Source organism: Amphimedon queenslandica, unplaced genomic scaffold, assembly GCF_000090795.2.
Source record: "Amphimedon queenslandica unplaced genomic scaffold, v1.1 AMPQUscaffold_13428, whole genome shotgun sequence".
Lineage (NCBI taxonomy): Eukaryota > Metazoa > Porifera > Demospongiae > Haplosclerida > Niphatidae > Amphimedon > Amphimedon queenslandica.
In genome coordinates, this window is record NW_003546336.1 from 147,687 (window position 1) to 167,935 (window position 20,249).

At 32.4% G+C, this 20,249-nt stretch overlaps 3 protein-coding genes and 1 long non-coding RNA gene across 6 annotated transcripts; 3 read left to right on the top strand and 1 right to left on the bottom strand.

Moving 5' to 3' along the window:
- Window positions 1-2,790: 2,790 nt before the first annotated feature.
- On the bottom strand, window positions 2,791-8,559 carry LOC109581635 (uncharacterized). Its single transcript, XM_019995919.1, has 11 exons — window positions 8,392-8,559; window positions 8,078-8,266; window positions 7,520-7,582; window positions 4,662-4,861; window positions 4,220-4,609; window positions 4,085-4,168; window positions 3,604-3,656; window positions 3,469-3,548; window positions 3,294-3,410; window positions 3,100-3,245; window positions 2,791-3,039 (listed from the first exon to the last, which is right to left on the bottom strand). Exons 1-11 carry the CDS (start codon window positions 8,522-8,524, stop codon window positions 2,959-2,961), a joined length of 1,536 nt encoding a protein of 511 aa, XP_019851478.1. The 5' UTR covers window positions 8,525-8,559; the 3' UTR covers window positions 2,791-2,958.
- A 19-nt stretch (window positions 8,560-8,578) lies between these two features.
- LOC105312602 (uncharacterized) lies at window positions 8,579-14,598 on the top strand. Of its 3 annotated transcripts, none has more exons than XM_019995920.1 (15): window positions 8,579-8,701; window positions 9,070-9,496; window positions 9,669-9,744; window positions 10,003-10,423; window positions 10,471-10,659; window positions 10,772-10,834; window positions 11,518-11,637; window positions 11,764-11,843; window positions 11,898-12,263; window positions 12,351-12,434; window positions 12,477-12,535; window positions 12,587-12,669; window positions 12,719-12,844; window positions 14,293-14,432; window positions 14,484-14,598. In XM_019995920.1, exons 4-15 carry the CDS (start codon window positions 10,342-10,344, stop codon window positions 14,544-14,546), a joined length of 1,455 nt encoding a protein of 484 aa, XP_019851479.1. In that variant the 5' UTR covers window positions 8,579-8,701; window positions 9,070-9,496; window positions 9,669-9,744; window positions 10,003-10,341; the 3' UTR covers window positions 14,547-14,598. The 3 variants fall into 3 exon arrangements, with proteins under 3 accessions (XP_019851479.1, XP_019851480.1, XP_019851481.1); XM_019995921.1 differs by having other exon boundaries at window positions 9,070-9,162; XM_019995922.1 differs by having other exon boundaries at window positions 9,070-9,148.
- Window positions 14,599-14,997: 399 nt separating this feature from the next.
- LOC109581636 (uncharacterized) lies at window positions 14,998-17,697 on the top strand. Its single transcript, XM_019995923.1, has 8 exons — window positions 14,998-15,904; window positions 15,955-16,401; window positions 16,465-16,536; window positions 16,583-16,909; window positions 16,969-17,040; window positions 17,084-17,146; window positions 17,208-17,266; window positions 17,491-17,697. The coding sequence occupies exons 1-8, from the start codon at window positions 15,295-15,297 to the stop codon at window positions 17,548-17,550; spliced, it is 1,710 nt and encodes a 569-aa protein (XP_019851482.1). The 5' UTR covers window positions 14,998-15,294; the 3' UTR covers window positions 17,551-17,697.
- Window positions 17,698-18,084: 387 nt separating this feature from the next.
- On the top strand, window positions 18,085-19,812 carry LOC109581626 (uncharacterized). The gene is made up of 3 exons (XR_002184701.1): window positions 18,085-18,214; window positions 19,595-19,734; window positions 19,786-19,812. It is a non-coding gene; the product is annotated as an uncharacterized LOC109581626 (long non-coding RNA).
- The last annotated feature ends 437 nt before the right edge of the window (window positions 19,813-20,249 follow it).

A 20,249-nucleotide genomic window follows, 5' to 3' on the forward strand; every position in this document is an offset into this window, starting at 1 on the left:
GAAATATGCATCTTAGAAGGCATTTGATATGTTAATTTTGTCACATGTGAATGTTTTTTTATCAGAACAACAGCAGGCATTATAGAGTAGTTATGTATCTATGTTAGCTAGTGTAACAGTTATTCATAATTATAATTGTCAAACTTGATTGTTGTTGGGAACGAATGCAAAACGAATTAATGAGCCAGTTGGTTTAGAAAATTCATCAATTGCAGTGATTGAAAGTGTTAGTTTCTGTCCCGGCCAACCACTTAAAGCAGTTTCATTGACATTTAATTGAACTGACTCAGTAACAAATGAATTCTCCTGATTATAGCGATCTTTAAATGCACTGTTTTCATTGTCACTACTATTAGAATAATACTTATTCTACTAGTAGCAAAATGTCGATTTTAACGTTACCTCACATTAAAGATCGGCCAATCAGAAAACAATATTTCATCAAAAGATTCTATAAATTGAAATCCAATCCATGAGCAAGTAGCAAAGCTAGTAGTGTAGACAGCAGCACCAAACCAAGCAGAGTTTCCTTCAAATCTAATGGTAACATTTTTCTAAGAAAGTGTACATTCTAATTATACACAGATAAACAAAACATACTTCTGCCCAGCGATAAGGTGGGAGTGTTTTTGATGATTCTAAAGCTAAAAAACATTGAGGATTGTATGGGATTTGGCGAAAAACCTCCACCAATGGGAATGCACCAACAAATATACTAGCACCATACCTATTGAAAATTCACTTAAACATCTAAGAATCTATTATTACATTACCTTCCTTTATTGCCTTTAAACAAAATATGTACGTTATCTGACAGTTGTATCTGAGAGAATAATAGAAGATACATTGCTGCTCCATCTACAGCAGTATTATTGATGAATGATATCCTTCCAGACAATACAACCCGAGCATTGACTATCTATATTAAAAATTGATCATTTTGATAATATTTAAGAAAAGCTAACTCTCAAACTTGAGCCTTGGTTTCCAGTAAAATTGTTATTTCCGAATAAGTGAAATGTTTGAAAACCTATGCTAACAATGCTACTAACCCCAGCAGTATTATTAGCTATCAGACTAAAAGAGATTTATAGGTTAAGGATATGAATCATAACATACCAGTTACTGATAGTGTTGACTGGGAATGACTCTTTTTCCTCAAAATTATCAGCAATGTCAACTGCAATAGCAACACCAAAACCATCATGTTCACTGAGAAGAGAATTATTTGTAAACACACAGTCAGCAATGTGAGCTCTATTAGATCTTCCTCCATCAAGATTAATGGAATAATACAAGGCAGCTCCAAGTGTAGCTTTGTTATCATGAAATGTGCAATTTTTCACTTGAAAGATGTGAGGACTTTCTCTTGAACCTTTTGTTCCAAGAACAAGTATACCCCCACCACCTTCTCCTGCATGGTTTGATTTGAAGTAACATTGTTGTACCAAAGCAACATGATGTCCGTATCCATTAAAAAGAATGTAAGCACCACCAGCATATGATCTAGCATAATTTTCTTTAAATTCACAATCAGTTATCAGTACTGAGATATTAAAGACATTCTCTCTTGCAAAAACTGCCATTGCTCCTCCTCTCCCTGTTAAAATACCTCTAGCAAAAACTTGATCTGACGACTTTAAAGAAGTTGTGGCTGCTGCAGAATTATTGATAAATCTACATGACTTTATTGTTATCATTGGATTTCCAGGAATGCTACCAGTTTCAACATGATTGTAGGTAATAGAGAGGGAGCCAGTGTTTCCACGATAAGACCTCTTTGTGATTCCAGTTCCTCTGTTACTTTTAAAAAATGATTCCGAAATTGTCACATTATAGCAGTTGTGTATGTCAAAAACCGCTTCTTTGAAATAACTATAAAAGTAGAATTAATGTTATCATAGTCTAATTTAAAAGGAAAACCCCATATTACTGCTAACAAAAACTGAAATGTTTGTCTATTCTTCATGCATTATCCCTCTAACCTGAAAGTAGAATTTGTAATCTCAACTTGTTCAATCTTTAATATTCTAATAGGAAGTGGACAATATTCAAAAATAGTATACCTGAAGTTCACGTAAAGGGATGAATTAAAATATAAAATATATTTCAAATCTAATGTCCGTTTAGTCAAAATTTCTTGAGCAATATGACAAGAAATAGTCACATTATCAGACTCACTGCCTCCTGAGTTTAAAGTGACAGAAGCACTTGTGACTATGGGCTCAGTTATAAAGTGTACAAAACCTCCAGAAGAAGGAGTGTGTCTAAAAGATATGAAGTAATGATAACAGCAGCGTCCAGTAGACCCAGTGAGTTGTAGAGCAGCTTGTAAAGAAGGACAGAGAAAGGACTTGTGACTTTCGGTAGTGTTATTCTCTGATGTGCAGTTCAATTGAGAGGCACTGGTATCAACAGTCACTTGAACATTCTTTAAAACTTCACTAGTATAGCCTGAAGTAGAGCCAGCACAAAAGAAATATATGAGAGAAACTCTTAGCAAAACTTTTGTGGAACAAGAAATCTTCATAGCAATGATTGATTATTATTCATTGATTGTCAATTTAATCAAGAGTAATACATGTAGATACATCCTCCTTTAGAATGAATGTTTTTCCAGTCTTGAAGAACCTCCTTACTTGGATTGCTACAAGATGCATGCATGTTTATGCCAAATGTAGTAACCACAATCCTTTTGCATGGTATGGTATCTTGTGACAATAATGTCACGTTAATCCCCTCCTTTGTTAAACCAGTTACTGAGAGAAGTTCAGACAATCTTTTGCTATGAACAATATACACACAAGATTTGATTTAAAAAATGGATAGACAGATCATAAATTCAAACTGTTTGTTTACAATAAATAATAAACTCCAAAGATTTAAAAGATTTTAAGATTAAAAAAATGTCTTGAATAATAATAAATACAGGCATGTAAACCAGGAACATTGATGATACTAACTCTTTTGTTCTGCAGTAACAGGAAGTTTTTTCTCTGAATCACTCTTAAGTTTACTAAATGACAATACCAGTAAAATCTAGATGAACATATCAAAATAATAACTGAACATTGTTATCACTTATAACTTATTGCTTACTGAAATAATGGCAAGCAGAACCAATGGGACACCAAAGAAAGGATAATAATTACAGCAATATGATAGTTCAAATCCTGATCCAGCCCACAATGGCCCCATTATGCAAGCTAATGAACCAACAGAACGTCTAATCCCTTGACCAAAACCTAAATAGCACAACATGATATTATACACAAGAATCTGGTTGGAAATACCTTGTATTCTAAGAGGAAGGAATTTTGAATATAACGATGCAGCTGGAACAAATATGTATGCAATTGTAAAGACATTAATAACAGATGCAATTATAAAGGCGGGGAATGAAAAAGAATCTAAAAGCATGAATTAATGTCTCAATAATAATGTTAAAAATTCATCATTATAACATACATGTTTGTCCAGATCCTAAAACTCCAATATTACAAGTATAACCAATGACTGTACCAATAACACCAATGACTATCAACCACCTACATTGTATCATACGAAAATTCATCGTTATAATAGTTAATTATTAAAAGAGACCTGTCAGAAAGGGCCTTTGTAAGTATTGCCACACTGAAGAAACTGATAAGCAACTATAATTATAAAGAAGTAATAATTTTTACAATTAAAATTTATGATGTGAGCAGTAAATGAATGGCATTTGCTACAGTGTGTAGAACACACACCATTCATTATTTACTTTTGTTACACACGCGTACATGTACATAAAGCTCCAGTAGTGCTTACATGTACTACTAAACATTTGGTGCCTTCAAGATATGCTACATGTACATGTACGCAACTACGCATGCATACACCATATAGTTTAAAATAGTGATGGGAGTTTTTAATACAAATTATTAATCGGTGGACTTCATGCACCCTGCCTGCTATGGCTTAATCAATGCAAGAGGGAATGAAATTGATAAATTGAATTTTTTCTCAAAATTATGATAATTATCAGAAATTTTCACAATTTTTTAAAGCTAAACTTGTACGATAACTATCAATAAAAACTCACAATGATTCCAGCTCCTGAATAAAAAAGACTGACATCAAATTCATTCCAATCAAAAAAGTCCTCAACTAATGGAACCAGCCCAGTCTATTAAAATAAAATATCAAAATTGAAATTATAACACTATAACCATCATACCTCTAGCACTTGTTGATTAAATAAAGTAATAAAAAGAATTGCCAATAAAACTGAGACTTCCTCTGTGACAAATTCATTTAAAATTGTCATGAGAAAGTTCATTTTCTTCACGACAATGGAATGTTCACTTCTCTCAGGATTAACATTAATACTGCCATAACGTCCTTTACTGTTTTTATTATTTATAAGGTAAGCAGCCTCGGATGGAAATGAGATATCTTCACTTTTAATAGTTTCGTCATCAATACTTGACGATGAACTGTTCTCTTGTTCCTGTTCATGTACATGTTTCTGATTGTCGGACTCTTCTTTCTCATTCACTGACGGGAGTAGGAAAAAGAAGAAAAGGAACAACACTTGAATGATGACCCAAATAATCATCATAAATAACTAAAAGATGGAGGGACTCTTAAAGTGATAAAAATAATGATATAATGCTTACGGCAGGTGATCTGAATTTGTCTACTTTAAAAGGACCAAGGTTGAAGTTACATATTCTTAGGAAAAGGTTTAGGCCGGGGCCAATCACAAGGCCAACTTGTCTTGCTGACATAAAGATTGAGAAAGCAACTGTCCTTCTCTTTTTATCAGAGGTACGAGCTATTTCTCCAAATAAAACAGATCCAGCACTTAATCCAATGCCTATAAAGGATAATGATAATTACACATAATAGTACAGTTTTTTTTCAAAGAAAACATGTTAATACAAATTGGGGTTGATTTTTGGAAGGCTACATGTACATGTACTTTTATTTATGGTCATAACTAAAAAATTGAAATTGGCAAACTTTCTACACAGTAAGGACATCAATATGCATTCACAAATGTAATAAAAATTGGGGGTAATTTTTCAGAGCCATTAAAAAAAACTGGCTATACATACTATAGCCTTTGCTATTTTTCAAAAATAGGCTCGTTTTTAAATGCTCAAAACTAGAAAAAAATTCATCACAATAAGCTCAAACTTTCAACACAGCATAAGGACATCAATATGTATCTGAAAATGTAACAAAAATTTGGGGTGATTTTGGAGGTATTTTTCAAAAGCTTTTGCTATTTTCCAAAATCGGCTTGTTACGACCTGGGGGCGTAGCCCCCAGGTCGTCCTATAAATGATTTCACTCACATGTTATATGTCAACACTTACATGTACATTTCTACTATACACATTGTATTGGAGAAATAACAAGCCTTAGCAACCACCCGCCCATGCTACGTAAGTGGGTGTGGTCACAGCAAACAAAATGGCATTTTGCACATGGAACAAAGTTATGAGCTTTCTTATAGTGAAAGAACATAGAGATACATGTACTGTCAAAAGTCTTTTCTGGAAGCATCAGAAGGTAGAGAGAATCTTAATACATGTACAGTAAGTCTTAATAAGAACCCAGCTGTACTTGCAAGGTGGTGAAAAAAATTATAGGAATATTTTTACACTGTTACGCTTGTTTTTTAAATGCTCATAACTCAAAAAAATTCATCAGAATAAGCTCAAACTTTTTACACAACATAAGGACATCAATAATGAAAACCATGGGCTATATAGCCTTGGGTATTTTTTAGAATTTTGGCGTTGTCTTAAAATGGCCGTAACTTGAAAAATTGAAGTCGGAATCAGCTCAAACTTTCTACACAGCATAAGGGCATCAATATGTATCAGAAAATGTAATAAAAATTTTGGGTGATTTTGGAGCCATTTTTTCGAAAAAACCATGGGCTATAGCCTTGGGTATTTTATAGAATTTTGGCGTTTTCTTAAAATGGCCGTAACTTAAAAAATTGAAGTTGGATTCAGCTCAAACTTTCTATACAGCATAAGGACATCGATATGTATCAGAAAATGTAATAAAATTTTGGGGGTGATTTCGGAGCCATTTTTTGAAAAAACCATGGGCTATTATAGCCTTGGGTATTTTTTAGAATTTTGGTGTTTTCTTAAAATGGCCGTAACTTGAAAAATTGAAGTCGGAATCAGCTCAAACTTTCTACACAGCATAAGAGCATCAATATGTATCAGAAAATGTAATAAAAATTTGGGGTGATTTCGGGGCCATTTTTTGAAAAAACCATGGGCTATAGCCTTGGGTATTTTTTAGAATTTTGGCATTTTCTTAAAATGGCCGTAACTTGGAAAAATTGAAGTCGGAATCAGCTCAAACTTTCTACACAGCATAAGGACATCAATATGTATCAGAAAATGTAATAAAATTTTGGGGTGATTTTGGAGTCATAAAAAAACCACAGGCTATATGATGTCCTTTGCTATTTTTGAAAAATTGACTCCTTTTTCAAAAAGCTCAAAACTCAAAAAATATTTGTCGGAATCAGCTCAAACTTTCTACACAGCATAAGGACATCAACATGTACATGTATCTTAAAATGTAATAAAAATTGGGAGGTGATTTTGGAGCCAATTTTTGGAATGATAGCCCATAATACTTCACAGACATTGCTAATAGCTCATAATTATAAATTCAATTTTGAATTGGCTGAGACTTTAAGCAGCCAAAAAAGCTCTTCTTTTAATGGATAGCTAATTGAATGTGCCCCAATGCATGAAAATGCTAACAAACCTTGAAATTGCCACAACTACTGTACATGTACTAATACAGTGTCAAAGATTTGATTTGGAAGGCACACAAACTGACTATAACAAGTACATGTACATAAGACTTTTAACTTTCAAGGTTCTATCTTGAAAGAAGAAGAAGAAGACTTCTAATACAACATGTACAATGTACATGTACATGAATATTAAATGTAGTACAGTTTACAGTTTAGGATCTACATGTACTTGTAATGTGAACTAGATGCTATGAGACACTTTTTAAAATACAGAGTATGATACACGTAGATTCAATGCTAAAATACACACCTAAAGTCCTAAATGCATATGCCATACACACTGTATGTAGTTAAATATAAGCGTTTGATTTCTTTAGTACATGTAGACCACTGGCTTCTAATGAAGACATGCATATGACTTCTGTTTGTGTCTACATGTACATGTAATTACATGCCTCTGGGGATATCAAGTTATAAAGGATTTACTTTATACATTAATTGTAACAGTAGTAGGCTGTATAAATAACATTATACTATAAACAAATAAATGTTGTTGATATCAGGTTATATCATAAGTCACTATCATTCACAGTTTTGCATTGAAATTCCCATCTGAATTAAATAACAGATCAGGACTAAATCATTAAAAAAAAAGGAAAACAATTTAACTCTAATCTACACAATAAAATTGACAAAAAATTCTTATCAACTTGAACACATGTAATGGTTTCTTACCAGTTATAAAACGGCTTCCTAACACCATATGCTTTGATGTCGCAGCAAAGTACATAAAATTTCCTAAAATACAACAAACAAGAAACAATTAAAATAATATGTATACATCATGTATTATCCATGAACAATTTTTTATGGCAAGTCACAGTATGCATAGAGTCTAGCTGTGTGTAATACTTAAATAATGCTACATGTATCTGTAATTTGGATGCTATACATGTGTACATACATATACGTGTACATTCACAGTATACACTATACAGCTCACTGAATGACACACTACTCTTGGCATTATTGATGCACTTAAATTTATGTATCTAATTAAATTACATGTACCGCTAGTTAATTGATACGACTTCAATTCCTTGTATGCATGTCAGTACTAATGACTACTATACCATTAAATATCATCTGAGATTTTAAATATAATTCACTTTATGCTTTAGTTCATTATAAATTTAGCAATTTCCCTAAATTTTACTACTCCCAAATTACCACTATAAATGTACAGTACACTCATAGTAATTAACACACTCATAGTAATTACATGTAACTGACCTCCGATTTCGAAAAGGTTAAGAAATAAGACAAGAATCTTTGTTTGGTGTGTCTTGTCATAGATTGCACCCATGATAGGACCAATTAACAAGTTGGATATGCTCATTGCTGAGATTGTGAGACCATACAGCCACTTCTGCGCTCCAAACTCTTCGTGCATGTAGTCCCAACATGTGGGAAGAATAACACCTGGAAAGTACATGCATAAAACAATAAGTACATGTATGTATACATGTAATATTAACATACATGCGAGCATACATGTACATGTACATTGTATATAAAGCTAACAAAATTTACAAATAGTTCTTAACTGTATTCAATTCCTCCACATAAGAAGAAGCATGCCATCGTGATGTTTGTCAACCATCTTTTTGCTTTAATACTACTACAGGATCCTGAAAAACCAGACGATCCTTTCAAGGACACATCATCATCGCCATCCATTGATTGTCTCAAAAATTTAACCCTTTCAAATTGACCACACCTTTTAACATGTCGGATGCAACAAGCTCTCCAAGACCAGCTCCAACTTCCAAGCAAAAGTTCATCCAAACGAAAGTTTAAATAATGAATAAAGAAAGATTTAGAAGAGCTGTAAAGGTTCCTTAAAATCTAAAGAAGGTAGAGATTAATTAATTTTAATGAGTCATTTTTATTTGTGCCTTGACTGCCAACCAATGTGCCTATGGGGTTTGGTAAAATGGGGACAGGGACTATATAGGACTATGATGTGTATAAATTTTTAGTCATTGGCAGATTTATATCGATAATTTAGCAGTCATGTGTCATTGAACATGTGAAGATTAAAGCAAAATGGTGGATTGTACTTTACCACCAATTTGCCAATAGTTATTCTCTACCAATATACATGTATTTCTAGCTGTATGATATGGATGTAGAATTGGCAGATTGACCACTTCAATTGTTACTTCATAAATACATGTACATGTACTGTTTTATCATTTCTATTTTATTTATTTTGTGTGTAGTGTTTGGTTCAGTTCTGCCAGGATTGGTTTATTGACTGGTTTTATTCTCTGGTTTGTTTCTTTCTTAATCTTATCCTGGGTAACTTTAAACTTGTGAGTATTACGTGTATCCAGTGTGAAATAATTAACTTTTACATTATTAAATAATGCAACAGTCATCAATCAACACCATTACCATCAGCCAGTGTAGTGCGTGTGCTTATAAAGCACATGTACCTAAACCTGTTTATACTATTGTGGGTTGCATGCACTAATAAAACTATCATTAATGTATGTTACCATTGCCATGTCCCTTTCATGTTCCAAGTAACATTGTGGTTACTTGATCTTGTAACCAACTTATTGCGAAGAATATATCTTGGCAACAAGCTGCTTGGTTGCTGGCAACAAGTTGTCTCGTGTACGAACTATGAAGGCCTTAAACCATGTACATGTACATTGTACCTAACTTTTTGTACATGTACATTTATAGTTAGACCAGTTGAGTCATATAAGCATATTATACATGTAGTCAAGAGTGGATAATTATCCACTCTTGATGTAGTATATTTACTGTTAATAGTACATGTATTTCTACCTGTGTTTTCTTTGTAAAATAGAATATCATGTGTCAGTATTAAAATCAGAGAAAGGATAGCTACAGCAGGAATATTTGACTCTCATTTTGATCCTCCAGTAAGTTATAATACTACTTTATGTGGTATATTCCTATTGTGGTGTCAGTTATTATAGTACTGTATATACAATCACAATCTTATGCTTATCAGGGCTGATTAACACATTTGATAGTAAAGACAGCACTGTGTGTCTTTTTACTATAAAACTAAAACTTTTAATTTTATCAGTATATATATAACGCTAAAAATGTATTTTGACTGTGCTGTCTTTCCCACATTAATAGATATAATTGTCTTTATAACTCCTTCGTTATAGGTACATGTATGTTAAAGTTTGAAAGATTTCCTTGTCCATTGTGTAGTTTGACGGGCTATGAACTAGCTACGGAGCAAGTGTCTACCTTTGATCTCTGCATTGGATTTTCACTTTAATACATGTACAATTTATTTTGTATTTCTTAATATTCATGACTGCATATGCAGCACCCTCTAGAGTCTAGTAAAATGAATTCATTGCCAAATAAAATACTATGCACAAATTGCACAATAACCACATGACCACACTCACGCCCATTTCATGTCTGCTTTGCTCTGCTTGTCAGTGCTTGGCTAGAGCAGACCGACATGGCTCACTCTCTCATCTGACTAAGTCAAGATGGTGAGTTTGGTGACAGCTAAAAAATGGGCTACCTGGACAACAATAGCTGTCTTTTTCTTAAGTGGAGGAATGGAATATAGTTAAGTGATTGCTGTGATTAGCACTTGACCTTTTCATGCTTTCCAGGTGTTATTCTTCCTACGTGTTGGGACTACATGCACGAAGAGTTTGGAGCGCAGAAGTGGCTGTATGGTCTCACAATCTCAGCAATGAGCATATCCAACTTGTTAATTGGTCCTATCATGGGTGCAATCTATGACAAGACACACCAAACGAAGATTCTTGTCTTATTTCTTAACCTTTTTGAAATTGGAGGTCAGCCAATTGTCTATATTATAGGCCACTAGGATGTGAGCTTGTATGTAGTTATAATGATTCATGCTGTGTTAATCTCTTTTATTCAAAATGTTTTATGTTATTTATGTAGGTAACCTCCTGTATTTTGCTGCAAAATCGAAATATACCATTCTTGCCAGCCGTTTTCTTACAGGTATGTCATAGATCAATGGTATATCATGTATGAGAACTGATAATTTTATGTATTGCCTGTAACTGTATAGCTTTGCTGCATATCTATTGAATACACTGAAACACTCACAATAAATTCATGTACCAACTGCATGTACATGTAGAATAGTCTATTGTTCATTGTAACTCATTTATGAGTTCATTCAGTACAATTATGATGTATGCCATAGCTCATAGCTGATGTAGCATGTGTGTGAAAAATTATCCTTTGTAAGGGCATTGGCAGGATTTTTAGAAAGAGGAGGGAAGTTCTATGGCATGTGAATTGTGCCACAAAATTTTGAAAAATTGCGCCTGTTAAAACCTGAATAAGTCTCTTCTTTAACATATTGGAATGACCAACTTCCTCAAAGATGATAAGCAGCATTAAATATACACGTATTTAGCCTTTTCCAATTATTATGTAAGTCGTGAAACAGTTAGTCTTTTCAAAAGCAGCTTATTGTTATTTTTAAATTTTAATTTAAAAAGAGGTCATTTGCCTCCCCATTGTCCTCGTTTATTATTATTGTTATTGTTAGTAATGACTGTTTTTGTTGGTGAGTACTATGTGTTCTTTGATGCATGCAAGCATGATTTTATGTACAATATTGTATTATTACATGCACTTCAATAAAGTGTTGGGTTCTTTTTTGTGTATTGCAGGTGTTGGATGGAGTGCTGGGACTGTAATATTTGGAGACTTGGCACGAACCTCTTTAAAAAATAAAAGAGCAACTATATATTCTGTCATTATGAGTCTCAGACAATTTGGTATTGTACTTGGTATGTTATTGTAAATTTTGCTTACATAGAATAAACAAATAAATAAACAAATAGATACATTTAACTTTATATTTTTAATGTACTATTATTATTGCTATTAGTACTATTATTATTGCTACTTTTTAGGGCCAGCAATGAATGTTATTTTCAGAAAATTCAACTCTAAGATAGGGAAATACCCTGTAAATAAATATACTCTACCAGGGGTAATAAGTATATATCCATGCTATTGCAATTCATATCAAATCTTTTATTTTTAGTTATTTATGGCAGCTGTGTGGTTAATTTTAGAAGTTATGTTTATATTTGCTTTTTATCAGCAGCCACCAATAGGAGAACTTGAGGAGCAACATGAAGGAATACAAAAAGAAAAGAGAAAATTTTCACAAAATGACGATACAAAATCTGATTATACAAAACCTGATTATACAAAACCTGACTATGATCATTTCAACCGACGTGCCATTAATACAGAAGCCACACCGCTGCTGATCAAACGCACTAACTGGAGCATTAGTAAAAAATTAAGGAGTTTTGTTTGGATGACGAGTAGTCTCATTTACGAAGAATTAGTTCTCTTACTGAGTCTTTTCTATGTAGTTATTTTCATGGACTGTGCAATGCAGGTATGGTATACAGTAATATATACATGTGTACATGCATGTATGTATATTAATTTTTACTATTAATTTAAAAACTTCTGTTTATACTAGGCCGCTTTTAATCCTATGGCAGAATCAATACTTGGTTGGAAAGATTTCGAAAATTCCATATTTTTTGCAGTTCAAGCTGGAATAGTGAGATTTTGACAAATTAATAATAATTTTGATTTTTTGCAGAATATTTTCTCTTTAGTGTTAGTATTAGTGTTGTACAGAAAGACAAAGATACCAGACATGTATGAAAGTTCATTGTATTAATGTGTTGTATTATTTCTAATATATTACAGTTATTATATTATTTTTGGTGTGACTGTTCTGCTAATGTCTGACATTTGGATATTAGGCTTTTTTGGTCGTGGACATACATCAAGTAATGCTTTTTATATATTTGTCTTGTTATTAATTTTGTTTGTTTTTAGGTAGCAACGTTTCACTCAACGTGTTTGAATTTACTTTTAGTTTTGGTCTCATTGCTACTGCACTTCCTTTCTCTTGGGTAGTAGGAGCTTCTTTGTATTCAAAACTCTTGCCCATGGACATTCAAGGTATTTAAAAGTCACCTAACATACATTTTAGAAATTGGTTATACATACACCTAGTATTGGATTCTTTGGCATTTTATCGACTACATGTAAATGTCATAAAAAATTCAAATTTGGTAAATAGCTGAATCATTTTATCTTTAAGAAATTTATAAGTGTAAAGATTGATTTCATCACCTTGCATGCATGGCATACAGCTGGGTTTTTATTAGGACTTATAGAGGTTCTCTCTGAGACTCTGCCTTATAATGCTTCTTGAGAGGCCTTGAGCTGATTCCGACTAAACAGTTTCAAGTTATGGCTATTATTAAAAAGTAGCAAAAATGGCTCCAAAATCACCCCCAATTTTTATTACATTTTCAGATACATATTGATGTTCTTATGCTGTGTAGAAAGTTTGAGTTGATTTTGACAAATATTTTTCGAGTTATAAGCATTTTAAAAAATCAGTCTTTGAAAAATAGCAAAGGCTATAGCCCATGGTTTTTTCCAAAAAATGGCTCCAAAATCACCCCAAATTTTTATTACATTTTCTGATACATATTGATGTCCTTATGCTGTGTAAAAAGTTTGAGGTGATTCCGACTTCAATTTTTCGAGTTACGGCCATTTTAAGAAAACGTCAAAATTCTGAAAAATACCCAAGGCTATCCCATGGTTTTTTCCAAAAAATGACTCCAAAATCACCCCAAATTTTTATTACATTTTCTGATACATATTGATGTCCTTATGCTATGTAAAAAATTTGAGGTGATTCCGACTTCAATTTTTCAAGTTACGGCCATTTTAAGAAAACGTCAAAATTCTGAAAAATACCCAAGGTTATAGCCCATGGTTTTTTCCAAAAAATGGCTCCAAAATCACCCCAAATTTTTATTACATTTTCTGATGCATATTGATGTCCTTATACCGTGTAGAAAGTTTGAGGTGACTCTGACTTCAATTTTTCGAGTCACAGCCATTTTAAGAAAACGTCAAAATTCTGAAAAATACCCAAGGCTATCGCCCATGGTTTTTTCCAAAAAATGGCTCCAAAATCACCCCAAATTTTTATTACATTTTCTGATACATATTGATACATATTGATCTCCTTATACCGTGTAGAAAATTTGAGGTGATTTCGACTTCAATTTTTCGAGTTACGGCCATTTTAAGAAAACGTCAAAATTCTGAAAGATACCCAAGGCTATAGCCCATGGTTTTTTCCAAAAAATGGCTCCAAAATTGCCCCAAAGTTTTATTACATTTTCTGATGCATATTGATGTCCTTATGCTGTGTAGAAAGTTTGAGTTGATTTTGACAAATATTTTTTGAGTTATGAGCATTTTAAAAATAAATTTTAAGAAGGACTATAGCATATTGTTTTCTAAAAAAATGGCTCCAAAATCCCCTTCATTCATATTATCAAGATATTATAATGCCTGGTTTACATTGATTATTGGTATTTTAGGTTATGGACAAGGTGTTAGACGGTCCATGGAGTCCTTAGCTGCTATTATTGGTCCACTTTGGTCAGGAACACTGTCTGATACTGATCCTAATTACTACCTGTTTTTCTCTCTCCCTTCCTTTCTATTATTGTTTGTTCTGGTTAGTAACAGTTATTTTCGTCTGGTCTATTTGTTGTTTTGTTCATGTTAGATTCTTTTATTGGCCTCATTCAAAAGAATAAAAAGTCATAGAAACAAAATTGCAGCATCATGAATTTTATCTATTTATATTATTGTTTTTATTCAATCATAATTGTGTTACCACAATAATTTTTTGAATTCATTAATTTTATCAATAAAATCAGTTAGAATCCCAAAGCCAGCATCATTAAACATTTTTATCACCACATAAAATAATAGTGCATTGTCGTGTCATTTGAACTTTTAAATTTGTTAATGCAAGCACAAAAATTTTACAATCTTTGCTGTTGCTAAATTTACCTGATTATGGTATTATTTTGTATTCAAGCATTGGCCAGTTCTTTATTTTTTCCTTCATTTTTTATTGACACTGGACCTTATAAAGCAGAATTGAGATATTTACACACTTCATGGTTTCAAAAGAATTATTTTGCTATGTGTATACTTTGCTGCAACAATTTGGCAAGGCTTTTAACCACAAGGTACAAGTGCTACATATACTAAATGCATTAAACATTATTTGCAAACATTTAAAGACAAAATATTGGACCATGCAAATCAATTATCCAGCCTTTGAAACCACTATATATGGGGTATACTTCACTACATCATGACAATACTGTATGCTCACTATGTTGCACACCATTGATAGCAGAATACTTGACATCTTTGGAGTAGTTTTTGAAACAGAACCCACATCGAATCTCAATTGTGTTAATTTCATGAAGTATTATTCACACCACAATACGACCAGTAACTAGGAAATGACAGTTAATGATGCAGAGGAAATTAGGTAGTATCACTGACACATCTGAGTAAAGATGTCTCCCTCTTTTTGCAGCTCTTTTGTTTCTTTACTGTTTCTATTGTTAAATGCTACAGTGCAGTGTAATACTTGTGGTACTGAAGGATTTATGGAACTAAGTTTACTGGAGGCTAAAACTACTAACAATTTACAAACTACTGGACTAGCAGAATCAGTAGAAACAAGATGGATCATCACAGAAGGAGATAAGAAGATTCGTTGTAGTGCAGACAATAGTAAACTGACTGAAATATTAGTTGGAGTAGACGTTAGAACTGTCACTGGTAACAGGAATCAATACCCTAGAGTAGAGATATGGGCAGATGAAAGCCGATATAGGAATACAGTATCTGTTGAACTTAGATTATCTCCACAAAATTTCACTACTAGTGGACTGTATCGTATTACGTTACCCATTTCTTTACGTATTGAGAAGGCAAATACTGGCTACAGACTAGGAGTATTTCAACCTGCTGATGATAAAAGTGTTGTAAGGTTTTATAAAGTAACTAGAGCGGGTCAAATTGCACGAGTAGTTGAAGTCAATTATAATTATGTTAGCAAAGTTTCTGATGATGGTGAAATAGCATTACAAACTTCAAGTATCCTAATATATCCAATTACAAGTATGTTAGTAAATAATGAATATGTATTCGTTATTTTAATGTATTTTCAGGTAGCAATTGCAATTATCCTTCAATTGACAGTTCATTTAATACAAACAGTCTATCAGTTACTAGTGTAATACCAGTCAGTGATACAAGAGCTTTTCCTGATATACAGTTCACATGTAATGGTATTGTTACTAAATGGATAATTGGTATTACACAAAATCAGGATACAAACAAACATTATCCTAACATTTATTTAAAACGTTCTTCTGAACTGATTCATGCACTAACTGTTGATGCTTCTGCTGCTACATCAAGTAATGGTAATGTATATAACTTTACAAGTGATATTGAAGTACAGTATGGAGATATATTAGTTATCAATGTAACCACTAATAGTAATCCAATGTATTATCAACAATACAATGGACCATTGAATTATCAGCTTGATAGCAGTAATGGATTAATGCCATTGGAGCATAATGACTATCCACTGATATCAGTTGTTGTAGGTAAGTTCACATAATGAACTGTAATGACATAATTATTTCTTTCTTTGATACCTGCTAACACAGTCACTCCATCAACACAATTAATAAAGACAAACACAATAATACTAACAGGCACAAGTGCTAGCAATAGTACAAGTAAGCATTGCTTTATATTTATAAGTCACATTTAGCAATACTCCAGGAATACCTTCTCCAACTACTAGTAGCACATCATCCATGGCTACTTCAACTATAACAATAGAATCAACTGCATCAACTCGTATTACTACATCACTGAATATATCAACAAGCCCAGTGATGAGTACATCAGTTAGTACACCTGAAAGTACAGTCAGTAATACACTAATACTAGCAGGAGCTATCAGCAGCTTTACTATATTATTTATATTACTGGTAGCTTCTATACTAATAGTAAGTGTATTAGTGTGTAGGAGAAGATGGAATAAAGCAACAAATAGAAACCATGATATTAGTGCTAATAAGTGTACTACTGATCAACATTCAAGAGGTACAAATGTACATTTCATGATGATACCAATAATTAATACATCTTGTTTGATTACCTAGATACACAAATGGACAACATACTATCAAATATATCAGCTAATTCTGCTTATGGTATTACTGGAAGAAAGGACAGTAAGAGTTTTTATGCAAAATAAACATAATGACATTAATATAGATTGTAACACTGATGTATCTATGAATCCTGCTTATGGTATGAACACTGGAAGAAGGCATGAAAGTAAAGTTAAACTTAAATAGTCAACTTATGGCAATAATTGTGCACAAATAAATTTGTATAGGCATTGAAGAAATATATGATGAACCCAAAACAATGACAGATACTGATAAAATACAAGATGTAAGTATATGATGATAAACTAGTCTATATAGGTACATACATGGTTGTCAAATTATTGCAACCAATAATTTTAACTCAATATATCGACTAGCAATTAGGAACAATTTATGATAGCTAGACAGCAAGAAATTGTACAATATTGTATATTAAATTCTATTAACATTATGTGCTTTTATTGTACATGTATGTAATCATCATATTCATACTTTATTGCTCATTAATAGTATATGATAATAAATGAAGCCTATCAACAGGTGAAAGAAGAAAGGATATATGAAAATTAACAATTCTCGATTGGTCTATTGCGCTTACATTAAAACTTTGAATTAATAATAAATGTATATAGCATTATGATCCCTTTGTCTTTTGTATTAAAATTTTTGTTTTAACGATCACTGTATTATTTGTAAAATGCTTAAATTTAATTGGAATCAGCTCAAACTTTATTCACAACATAAGAACATGCATATGTAAAAATGTAATAAAAATTTTCTTCCTTTCATTTTTTAAAATTTGACCGAAATCTCTATTACTACAGTAGAGGGACTTTGGTCCAAATTTAGAGCAACTTTAAAAATAAGCTCATATACGAGTCCTCTTACTACTAATGCATATTATACCCCAATATGCATACATTCTGTCCACAACATTAAAACTGCAACACATCAGTGACTTCAGTAGGTGTTCTGGGGATGGCACTATTCCAACAAATTACATGGCTGCAAGCTGACAAAGGAAATATTAACATGCTTAACATCGACTATGCAAATTGTGTAGCAGTCAAGATGTCTCCTTTTTCTCTCTCTTTTCTTTCTTTATTGTTTGGACTATGGTTCCTCAACGTGTTTGAATTTACATTTAGTTTTGGTCTCATTGCTACTGCGCTTCCTTTCTCTTGGGTTGTAGGAGTTTCTTTGTATTCAAAACTCTTGCCCATGGACATTCAAGGTATTTAAAAGTCACCTAACGTACGTTTTAGAAATTGGCTATACATGCATCTCAGTATTGGATTATTTGGCATTTTATTAACTACATGTAAATATCATAAAAATTCAAATTTGGTAAATAGCCGAAGCATTTTATTTTTAAGAAATTTATAAGTGTAAAGATTGATTTCATCACCTTGCTTGCATGGCATGCAGCTGGGTTTTATAAGGACTTATAGAGGTTCTCTCTGCCTTATAATGCTTCTTGAGAAGCCTTGAGCTGATTCCGACTAAACAGTTTCAAGTTATGGCCATTATTAGAAAGTAGCAAAAATGGCTCCAAAATCACCCCCAATTTTTATTACATTTTCAGATACATATTGATGTCCTTATGCTGTGTAGAAAGTTTGAGTTGATTTTGACAAATATTTTTCGAGTTATAAGCATTTTTGAAAAATGAGTTTTTGAAAAATAGCAAAGGCTATAGCCCATGGTTTCTTCTTAAAAATGGCTCCAAAATCACCGCCAATTTAAATTTCTATGTGTAGAAAGTTTGAGGTGATTCTGACTTCAATTTTTCAAGTTATGGCCATTTTAAGAAAACGTCAAAATTCTGAAAAATCCCCAAGGCTATAGCCCATGGTTTTTTCCAAAAAATGACTCCAAAATCACCCCAAATTTTTATTACATTTTCTGATACATATTGATATCCTTATACCGTGTAGAAAGTTTGAGGTGATTCTGACTTCAATTTTTTGAGTTACGGCCATTTTTAAAAAATGTCAAAATTCTAAAAAATACCCAAGGCTATAGCCCATGGTTTTTTCCAAAAAATGACTCCAAAATCACCCCAAATTTTTATTACATTTTCTGATACATATTGATATCCTTATACCGTGTAGAAAGTTTGAGGTGATTCTGACTTCAATTTTTTGAGTTACGGCCATTTTTAAAAAATGTCAAAATTCTGAAAAATCCCCAAGGCTATAGCCCATGGTTTTTTCTAAAAAATGACTCCAAAATCACCCCAAATTTTTATTACATTTTCTGATACATATTGATGTCCTTATACTGTGTAGAAAATTTGAGGTGATTCCGACTTCAATTTTTCAAGTTACAGCCATTTTAAGAAAACGTCAAATAGCCCATGGTTTTTCCATAAAATGGCTCCAAAATCACCCCAAATTTTTTATTACATTTTCTGATACATATTGATGTCCTTATTCTGTGTAGAAAATTTGAGTTGATTTTGACAAATATTTTTTGAGTTGTGAGCATTTTTAAAATAAATTTTAAGAAGGACTATAGCATATTGTTTTCTAAAAAATGGCTCGAAAATCCCCTTCATTCATATTATCAAGATATTATAATGCCTGGTTCACATTGATTATTGGTATTTTAGGTTATGGACAAGGTGTAAGACGGTCCATGGAGTCCTTAGCTGCTATTATTGGTCCACTTTGGTCAGGAACACTGTCTGATACTGATCCTAATTACTACCTTTTTTTCACTCTCCCTTCCTTTCTATTATTGTTTGTTCTGGTTAGTAAACAGTTATTTTGTGTGGTCTATTTGTTGTTTTATTTATGTTAGATTCTTTTATTGGCCTCATTCAAAAGATTAAAAAGTCATAGAAACATAATTGCAGCGTCATAAACTTTATATATTTATAATATTATTGTTTTTATTCAGTCATAATTTAATTGTGTCGAAATATCACAGTAATTTTTTTACATCAATAAGATCAACTGAAAACACCATTTGTCCTTTGTCGACATTGGTCCACAGGCATTCACTTCAAAACCAGCATCATTGAACATTTTAATCATTGTTGATTCACTAACTGTATAATCCTTAAACTTATTGATAAAGTCATCAGAATTTCAAAATTTATTAATGCATGCACAAAAATTGTCACAATTTGTGCTCTTTCTTCTTTCATTTTCATTGACACTGGAATTTAGACATTCACACACTTCATGATATTACCAGTAAAATATTTTGCTATGTGAATTCCTTGCTGGAACAATTTGGCAAGGCTTTTAACCACAAGGTAC